The sequence below is a fragment of the Protopterus annectens genome, chromosome 11.part0 (genome assembly GCF_019279795.1).
Source record: "Protopterus annectens isolate FY-2018-M chromosome 11.part0, PAN1.0, whole genome shotgun sequence".
NCBI lineage: Eukaryota > Metazoa > Chordata > Ceratodontiformes > Protopteridae > Protopterus > Protopterus annectens.
The window spans coordinates 776837418-776848373 of record NC_056745.1 but is presented as its reverse complement, the minus strand read 5'-3'; the positions used below and the strand labels follow the sequence as shown (position 1 = coordinate 776848373).

The 10956-nt window shown below is 37.2% G+C and overlaps 1 protein-coding gene across 1 annotated transcript in view; it reads right to left on the bottom strand.

Annotated features, from left to right (window-relative positions):
- Positions 1–2772: 2772 nt before the first annotated feature.
- The window catches only part of ATP6V0A4 (ATPase H+ transporting V0 subunit a4), a 563239-nt gene continuing 555055 nt past the window's right edge, over positions 2773–10956 (bottom strand). Inside the window, exon 21 of the mRNA XM_044088210.1 lies at positions 2773–3789. Coding sequence (XP_043944145.1) covers positions 3696–3789 — 94 coding nt within the window. The 3' untranslated portion in view covers positions 2773–3695. The remainder of the gene's footprint in view (positions 3790–10956) is intronic.

Here is a 10956-nt window from a genome sequence, read left to right as displayed (position 1 = left end):
CCTTCGCAATGTATTTTACAGGTTATTACAGCCTCTATGTAAGTGAAATTAAGCCCAAAGTTATTAATAAGTAATAAAACTCAATATTTATGTCCCAACTCAATTTTTAAGCAAATCTTATTATTTACTGTGTCTATATGATCAAAAGCATTTCTATATATTAATATGAAAAAAAAATAAAGAGAAAGAATAAAGAAAAGAAAAAGAGAGTAGAAAATAAAAGAGTGTAAAGCAGAAATAAAAAAATGTAAGAGAAAGCTATAAGATGTATATACAATGGAATATTACTTACTGTTTATATTAATAGAGTTAAAATAAAACATATTATTTACTATTATTTAGTTCTAGTTATTATTAGTTAAAGCATGACAGATTATTTACAAACAAGCATAAGCAGTATAATCAAGAATGTATAATTAGGAATAGCATTTGAAGAACATATAAACTATTTACAAGGAATAAATATGTTATTATTCTATTAATCATATTTTCATTACTCTTCTCTCCCTGCCCTCCCCCACCCTTTACCCACTACATAATCTAAATAGAATGTCATTGTTTAAACAAAGAAAAGAAGAAAAGGAGAAAAAAAAGAGAAAAAAAATGTATCGAACTACTGACCTTACTTCTCTTTTTCAGAAAGAGAAACAAATTGAATAATAGCTTGTTATTAGTTCCTCAGATATTTTGACTGGTTATGAAACAAAACATTTCTTTGCACACAGAGAATAACTTTAATTAAATCTTTTTCAGAATATCTGTGGCTTTCTGGAAATGCAGGAACTATATTTAAAAAGATTAATAATGAAGTAAAATGATGAGAGAAAAAAAAGAAAAAAAAATGTAGAACAAATCATTTGTTTTTTAGTCTCTTCTTCTTCTCTGAAGTCTTCCACGAAGTTTCAGTTGCCAGTCCCTTTAATGAAGGACTAGCCCATTCCATTTCCTCTATTTTATCCAAAATCTTATTTTTTTTAATAAACAGTAAAGCAGAGTCTAAGTCATCAAAAATTTTAGGACCATCAGGAAGGAAGATTTTTAGCTTGGCAGGAAACAGAAGGTATGTTTTAAACTGTGCTTTTTAAAGCTCCCTTATTAGTGGCAGAAAAACTTTTCTTTTAGCTATTACCAAGGAAGAATAGTCATTGTTAAAACGCACAGTTGTCTCATTAATCTTAACAGGAGCTTTAGCCCAAGCAGATTTAAGAACCATCTCTTTATCAAAAGATGATAGAAATCTAACTATAACTGATCTAGGATAGTTATTTTTAGAGTTAGTATTAGCAATAGATCTATGTGCTCTTTCGATACCAAAAGAGAATGCTTCTGGTAAGTCTAAAGTTTTAGGGAGCCATGTTGTTAAAAAAGAAGTAATATTGTTACCTTCAATATTTTCTGGCAGTCCAAAAATCCTAATGTTATTGCGCCTAGATCTATTTTCCAGGTCATCCAGATTTGTTTGTAAATGTGTATTTTGTTTCAGCAGAAACTCAATGTTGATTTCCTCTTCTTGGATTCTATTTTCCATGTCATTCACAGCTTCTTCTATGCCTGTCATCTGGATCTTCTGTTGTTGCAGGTCTATATGTAACAAGTCTATTTGTTTTGTAGTTTTTTCTATGAAGGTATCTATTTTAGTATCCATTTTATCCATCTTAGTAGTAAGTTGCTGGATTATAGTTATCAGAGACTGAAGTTCTTTCTTGATGCTGGAGTCTTGAGAATTTGTCTTACTGGAACTCATTTCAGACTGATAAACTGACAGGAAAATTTCCAAAGTGATTTCTGACAGGAATATTGTTAAAATTTCCTTTCTTTTTTAGATATAGTTCAAGAACTATATAAAACAAACATATTTAGAAAGAAAATTACTTCAAAAATTAATTTTTTAAGTAATTAATTCCTGTCAGTGTAATGAAATTGGTGGAGCTGAAGAAATCTGCTGCTATCCTGTGTTCATCCTTGGCCACGCCCTAGAGTTATTGTTTCTAATGGAATGTTCATTGAAGCCCAGGATAGGAGGTTTTCTACAGTATTTATGATATTACCAGTGGGTATGTATAAACTTATTATGTGAATGTTTAGTTTTAGGTAGGTTGGTGACTTAGATCTCAGCATAAGGTTAAGTGGGTTTTTCTACCTCCACCTTTTATAAGTCTGTCTTGTCTTAAGATATTCTATGCTACTGGTAAGATTTCTTCATCTTTGATTTGTGGTTTTAGACAGGTTTCAGAAATCACCAGAATATCAGGGTGTATTTGGTCAGTCCAGGCAAGTAGGTCTCTTATTTTGCTGCAAATTCTTCTAAGGTTAACTACATACAAGTATAAGCCAGAGGATCTGTTAGATGAAGGAGTTATGGCAGGCTGGTTTGGGTTTAGTGAGTGAGCTGGTGGGATTAGAGCTTGAGGGGTGGGGTGGATGTCTCCAGATAATTCAATGTTGCATGGGTAGAAGTATTTTGGGGGCCATTTTAGTTTTCTGCAGACCACAGTTCAATATTCTAAAACAAACTGCATTTGGTAGCAGGTCTTGACATTTGCACAGCCTTTTTTTATATGTTTGCATGGCAATCATTTCTCTTATGGTTGCAAGCAGTATGAGACCTGTCATACATTAAGAAAAGTCATATGGGCCATTTGCATGTCTACTCTCTCCCTTTGCATTTACAGTCATAAACAAGATATCTAGTGACAGTGGGGAAGAATTCCAATCCATATGCTTTAAGACTGTTGTGATTGTCATTCCTTAGTGAAATAATTGACAAGAATATAGACTTCAGGGCTGCACAAACAATTATTTATTAAATTCATTTATTGATTTGATAACAGGCTGGTCTGAAGACCTATTCCATGAAGAAAACAGGACTAAGATAATAATGAACATTGCATTCATTCTCATTACAAAACATGAAATGGTTGCTAAGTCAGATAAAATTATGTAAACTACTAGCCGAACGTACATTCAAAAGACAATTAACAGATCATAATGGCTACTGGTAATAAAGTAAGGTAACTATCTGTAAGTTGTGTTTAAATGGAGAGCAATAAAGTACATACATTTAGAATGTACTAAAAGAAAAATTTCAATGCAAAACATTATCTTAAACCTTCTTTTTTCAGGACTGCAACATAAAATCAGTAGATAACATCAGATACAGTCAGCTCCATTTCATGAAAATTAGTCCTAAACAGTGAGGGTGTATCATCTACAAGGATACCAAGGTGTAACCATGCATGTAGCACCTGTTCTTTGACCTCTGCTGTCATGATCCCTGTTCTGTTACATATATCCACTAACATTTATGGCCACCTACATAATAACATTAAGGTGACCAAGCACCCCCAGCAACCTAAAGAAAAATGTACACATGGACACATTTCCTTTTTTTGTTCAGTTTTCTTAGCATCTGTGAATTTAGATTGTGGTGAGTGATACAAGTTCTGATGCCTGCTTTTGTCCCCATAATTCTGTGATTCAAAATTTTCACATGTAAAAAATAATTTATTATAAATGTTTTAACTTTCTTAAAATAAATTACTAACTGACTCGAGGAATAACAGTAAAAGCTTGAAGAAATGCCCAAAACTTCTGCTCACTAATTTTGACGGATAGTAATTGTTTCATGGCACAGTTAGACTGAATATCCATATACTGTGATTTTGAAATGGTGATCCAAAAGCGACTGCAACTCTTTAAGCTTCTGCTTCTCCACTTAAAATAGCAGCAAATGAGAAGGGACAGAATTTGTAGCCTGATCCACTATAAAATTTATTCTGGAACTCCACCCTGAAAGGAAACAGAAAAAAATCTGAACTATTTCTGAACTCATTAATATATGTCCTTTAACAATAAGCACAGGCTTAGAATTATGAATATCTTGCAAAGCATAATGAACAGTTATTTTTTTAATAAGGGTGAAAGCTAATAGTGCTGATGCTAATGTCTTTTGTTATTACATTGCATGTACACTGTGCCTCACACGGCTTCATTCTCTAGTCTGGTTCTCAGCTGAGGAGTCTTCTGTGTGGAGTCCATATGTCCAAAGTATAACCATGTGAGTTTTTAATATATGCTCTGCCCCCCCCCCATGACAAAGACATGCATCAAGTGAAACTGTGATCCCTTAAGTGTGTGTGTGCTGTGTTTGACTGAGTGCATGAGGGTGTCCCATGATAGAGTGGTGTCTTATCCAGGATTATTTTTTTTTGTCTTGTGAGCATTGTGTACCATGCTAGGGTCTTGCTCCATTGTGACAATGAAATGGATACATGCATAGTCTGAAAAAAATGAACAAGTGATTGAATGAATGTAGTCAGAAGCACTAACACACTTTTTTATTGTATTGCTGTCTGCAGACGATCAAGCCCCTAAAGGGGTGTCATCCAGGCAGCCATAAGTGTGTTTTGTGCTCTCGTCAGTATCACAGCAATTACAGCATTTTTCTTTTATGAAGCCCACCCCTCCCCCCACCTTCAGTGGTGCCACAAGCACTGTCATCACTGCCAGGTTCACCTATGGGCTTTCAATCTGCACATGCATGCTGCCACACATGCACCAACAGGGGGAATCATCACTGACTTAGATCTTCTCATTGACATCCTCTTGACTTGGCTCCCCTAATGCCTGACAAGCTTCTGCCCTTTAAACAGGCCCAAGTAGGCATGCCCATCCACCCTACATGTGCCATCAAGTGCTTAAGACGTTAGTCAAACTCAAGTTGCCTGGGTTGTAATAGTCAGAGTTTTATCCCTCTACACCACTATTACAGGCACTAAGGCCCTGTTTTGACAGAACTGCCACTGGAATGCAAATTTTCAGTTTGTGAGACAGCAATTTGTGTCATATTATTGATATCTTTGTCACCCTAAACTGCCTCACCCCCATATTATAAAAAGGTTTTAACTTCATATTCTTTATAACAAGTTTGAAAGAAAAAGATAAGCACTTATATGGTGTGGAATTTAGTCTGAACAGAAAGTGTCAGATGTAAGACCACTGGGTATTTGTTGACAGCCAAGTCCCTTGGAGTGGCATGAAGGCAGGGTAAATGGTAAAACTAACCAAGCTCAGAAACACTACAGTAAGAAATAATTTCTTTCTTCCTAGTCAACTCATCACCAGTCTTAACTTACAGTTACAAGGTAAAGTAGTATGAATTCAATGACAGGGAATTAAAGAAACTGAAATAATGCAGGTTGGTGCCAAGATATGTAACAAAGTGTAAGTTTTTGCATCACATGTGTGGAGTCCATGTTAACAATATCAGAAGTTTGTTGTGTTGTCTCAGTGCCTATGTCACAAATTGATGTACAAAGAAGGAATGATGAAAACTAAATTTAGGAATGCAGACCTTAAGAAATATGGGTTAATTTAGGATTTGAAGTATAGTATAGTTAAATGCTGTAAGCTTTACAGAATTGATAGAGGCTTTTCAGTTTCACACATGTATCTCAGATCCATTACAGAACACACAGCAAATTAAAGTGAAATAAATGTGATGCATATGTGATCCTGAAAATGGTGGGTGTCGTGCTAATTATCAAAAGATAAGAATAACAAACCCATTAATGCTTTGGATTCCTGATTAAAACAAGGCTGTCTATAACAGTAAAGCTCAATGTTTTGCTGAACTTTTTTTTCATACAACTCCTGTATGCTCACAAAAGATCATCTTGCCATCTGCTTGCACACATAAGTATGGGAAATAAGTTTTATCTGACAACCGTTTTTTTTTTTTTTTTACTTACTGCCACTGTTGAAGTTTGTAGCAAAGTGAGAAGTAGACTGGATTTCTCTGTCTCAAGCAACAGTCCCTAAATGATCAAGTAATCCCAAGATGTTCCCAGAGAAGTGGCAGGTTGGCATAATGGTTAAGGTGCTTACTTTAGCGACCCAAGGTACAGGGTTTGATTCTCACATGGGATTACTGGCTAGGTTTAAAATGGCCCACAAAGGCAGTTATCCTAATACCAATCTATGAAGCTAGGAGATGTAATTTCTCCAACATCTGCTGAGTTCTCCACAGAGTCTTATTCCATCAGGAGGTGCTCACAGGGACCACCATCACAATAATGGGTGTCGTGTCAACTTTTGCCATCTCTCTCTCAATTCAGCGACACACTCCTACTTCTTCTGCACTCATGCCTGCCTATCACAGGCCTTCTCTCACACAATCCATCTACCTTTTAGCCATATGCCCTAATTTCCTCTTGCCTTCTTCCTATCTGTCCCAAATCTTCTTCACCAGATGGTCCTCTGCTTTTCTGTATATGTGCCCAAACCACTGTAATCTGTTCTCTTTCACCTTGTCTGCAGCTGGAGCTACTTTTGCTTCTGCTCTGATGTCCTCATTTCTTTGTTTGTCTCATAGTGGTCATCCTACCACCCATCTCAGGCACTTCATCTCCATCACCTCTAGCTTCTTCAACTGCTCTGCCTTTACTGTCTAGGTTTCTGTACTATAAAATAGTACTGGTTGCACCACTGTTTTGTACATTATGTTTCAGCTTCTTTGGCATTTTTCTGGCATACACTACCACTGACACTGTGCCATTTGCTGTAGCCCCTTTGATTCTAGCTTTGACCTCCTCATTCAGACTTCCTTTCTCTTCAACCATTCCTTCAAGATACTTGAAGCTGTTAACCTGTTCCACAACTTTCCGTTCTATCTCAATTTTCAGCTTCTTCTGATTTCCCTCATTTGCTACCAGTACAACTGTCTTACCTGTGCTAAGTTTTAACCAATGTGCCTTCAGTTTTGCGTTCCACTCCTCTTTTCTTTTCAGAAGCTCTTTCTCAGAGTCTGCCTGTAATGCCACATCATCTGCATTCATCAGCTTTGTTGACCTGTCCCTTCTGAACCGTTTGCTAATGTAGTCCATCACCAGTATGAACAGCAATGGGTTCAGAGCTGAACCCTGATACGCACCCACTCCCACTGGTAATCCTGCTATGAGTCCAAACACCATTTATACTTGAGTCATTGGATCTTTGTCCTTAGCCTGTGCCAGTTCTACCAATGTTTCTGGGACTTTGAACTATCACAAAACTGCCCAAATCAACTTTCTTGGGACCCTGTAATATGCTTTCTCCAAATCTGGGAATGCCGAATTGGACTCTTTCCTAATCTCTAGTTTCTTCTCAACCATCTGGGTCACTGCAAATATTGAGTGAGTTGTGCTGCATCATGATGTGAATCCAAACTGCTCATCTCCCATCTTATTTTCTATTACTCTTCGTATTCATTTATCACTTACCCTCTCCAGGACATTCATGCAGTGTGACAGGAGTTTGATACCTCTGTACTGCTCACAGTTATGAATGTCCTATTTGTTCTTGTACACTGGCACTAGTATGCTTATTCTCCAGTCATTTGGAATATGCCTTTCTCTTCATACTGCTATGAGTACCCTCAGGAGTCATTTCTCCCCTATCGCACCCAACATGTTGATCATATCTGAGGTGACCTCTGCTGAGCCTGCTGCTTTGTCTGACTTCATTTTCCTCAGTGATGTTCTTACTTCTTCTAGGGTTGACTCCTCCTCTTCTTTCATCATAGACTGTGTCTGGTACAGTACAGCTTTTGAAGGGTTTTCTTCATTTAGAAGATGTTGGAAGTACTCCCTCTGTCAACCTTTCATGTCCTGTGGTCTAGTAAGCAGGCTGTTGCTAGCATCCCTTATGAAGGGTGTCTGACAATCTTCTTTATCTTTCTGCATTTTCCTTGTAACCTGATAGAGTTTCTTTGTACCATTTACTGAGTCAAGTTCCAGAGACTGGTAGAGTGCATCTGATGCCTTGTTCTTTGCTATCACAATTCCTTTCTTAGCCTCGTTTTTAGTCAGCCATTATTCTCACCATCATTAAATCCCTATGCAAAATGTATAGATTTTTGCCTAATTTTTTTGGTCTACTTCCCATAAGATTTGTGTTTTTTGGGCAAATCACTGAGGCTTGAAATCACTAAATAATGACATACATTTGAGTTAAAGACTTCATATCCTTCAATAAATACACACTAACACAAATCCTGTTACTCTAACAACTTTCTAAGAACAATATTTAGAGCCTGTCCCTATTTTTGTAACTTTGTCCCCCTGTTATTTTAGGCTTGTCCAGATTTTTTTGCTAAGCGGTTGAGAGGTATGTTTCTCATCCATCAGGAGGATAAGTGAATCTACTCAAAGATCCCCCTGGATTACTGAGCTCATCACACTATCACATGCAATGAGACCAATAACCCTACAAATTAACTTCATTCTTGCTGCTTTTCTCTGTGAACTCATCGTTTGAGTCACTGCCCAAATCTCTTAATGACTAGTGAGGACTTGGACATCATTTGACCAGTAAATTGAGAGCTTCATCTTGTGACACAGCAGCTCTCAACTCACAGCCCTAGTCAGGTACAATATCTGCACTACTGCTGCCACTGTTCCCATCTGCTGGTCAGTCTCTCAGTTACAGAGGATTCACATTCTTGAACAAGACTCCTAGTTACTTAAACACTCCATGGGGAGTAGCTGCTCACTTCTTACCTGTAGAGACAAATCCACTTGTTGCTTTAAGAAAATGTTTTGATTTGGATGTGCTGGGTTTCATCCTAACCACTTTGCACTCAGCAGCGAACTACTCTGGTGTCAGTTGTGGTCACAAGGGCACCATCCTCTGTAAACAACAAGGATACAACAGCCCTCATGTCCCCATACTGGATATCCTCCAAATCATAGCTGTTCATTGATAGCTTGTCCATCAATATAAGAAACAGGAAGGGAGACAAGGCATGGCCTTTATCAAGTCCTATGCTGACGTTGAACATATCTGACTTAGCAGAGAGAATTTGCACAAACTCTCACACCACAAATACAAGGACCAAAGCCTGGCATACAGGGATAAAGCCCTGATTATGGCATAGGTGACCGAAGTTCAATCAACAGCTTGGGCACTCCTATACATAATAGGAGAGCTAATTATAAATAAAGTATGACTGTCACTTAGTTAAAAACAAATTGAGGCTCTGGCATATTTTCACCACTTTATAGATGGTTAAAGTCACTTAGCATTTTCCTCAAAGTTAGAAACACATCTAAGGAACAGTAATATTTTATGATGCAACACACTGTGTTCTGTGGTACTGCTCAACCAGCTGTTTGTCCAACTCTGTAAATTCACTCATTACTGCTACAAATGTGACAATATTCCAACCTTTTCCAAGTAAATGGTAAGTCTACTAAGAGCAGACATGTCTAGTGTTAACATTCAGAAGCATACTAAATGTTCAGTCAGCATAATTACTTTTTCACTTCGCTCCTTTCACACTGGTACAAGTCGCTAAGTGCTCACTTCAAGAAACTAAGATAAATACACAACTTTCTCTCTGTACTCTCTCTCATTTCTGCTAACAAAACCCAAAAAACAGGCTCACTCATCCTGACTTCTTAGCTCAGTCACACAGCTAAATGCAAAACCTTCTCTCTGAAACACCCTCCTTTCTGCTAACAAAATAAAAAAAGCTTGAATACTGCTTAAATATCCTGACCGTTAAATACAAAACTTTCTTTCTGAAACACTCTCCTTTCTGCTAACAAAATAAATAAAAGAAGCTCGAATACTGCTCACACATCCTGAATTCTTAGCTCAGTCACACAGATAAATACAGAAATTTCCCTCTGAAACACCATCCTTTCTGCTAACAAAATAAAAAAATTGCACTCTTATGGTGAATAGGTGTTCATATACACTTCATTGGTCCCTACGGCATACTTAACTTTATGGATACAGAGGAGCCAATAAGTAAGCAACCAAACTATTTACAAGATGGTATCAAGTTTATAAGCAAGATGCAGCCATTTGACTTAAGGGATATTAGAAGCAGAGTGCGCTGTACATTTCATCCTGCCCCTTAATGATTGCATTAATAGTAGCATATACATACACACACACACACACGCACACACGCACACACACACACACACACACACACACACACACACACACACACACACACACACACACACACACACACACGGATCCTGTAACTCTGATGGAACCTCCAGGTGCTCTCACCATGTAGCAATGGTTTGGAAAAAAAATCCCTCTAACACCGAGTCACTGAAAATTCTACAACAAAACTTGAAAGAATATGAGATTTGTTATTGCTTTCTTACAACTGGTTGTAGCCAATCATAATCAAATGTACACCTATCAAATTAGTAGTTTTTATTTTAGAAACAACTCACAGAAACAATAATGGTAAAAGTGCAGGCCCAAACTAGCAACCAAACCAAAACTGTACAAACATGGACCAGCTGGAAGAACTCAGGAACCAAACCAAAACTCCACAAATCTGGACCTGAGTTCTTTGAGATGGTCCAGGTTTGTGCAGTTTTGGTTTGGTTACTAATTTGGGCTCCTGAGTTCTTCAAGCTGGTCCAGGTTTGTGCAGTTTTGATTTGGTTAGTAATTTGTATTTAACATGCAAACAATAGGCAAACATGGTTCTCTCTAAATATATAACAATTACTCCATTTGCTACCATAAACACTTATTCTTTCCCTAGAAACATCTCTGATTAGTCATTTCTGTTACCTTTTGTCATTTTCTCAATTTTGTGCTTCACAGACATCCGTAACTTTTATTTTTTTCTTGTATGTTGCATATAATGTATTTATTATTTAATATCTGCTTTAAAAGTTCTTGAGATGTTGGAGATCTGCTCCCTGGACTCAGCTGAAGAGTTTTTTTCCCTAGTCAGATTTTCTACAACAATAGCTCGTTGTTTCATATGTTTGCCATTTCTTTTGTGGATAATGAGTTGTTTCTCTCACTCTCCACTCTGGAGATGACTTGGTTGATCTGTCATATCAATTTTACTGTTTCTGCGGGATAGCTTGGCAAGATGCTTGAATACCTGACATTTCTTATGACTATAGTAAAAAAGTAGATCTTGTACCTTTG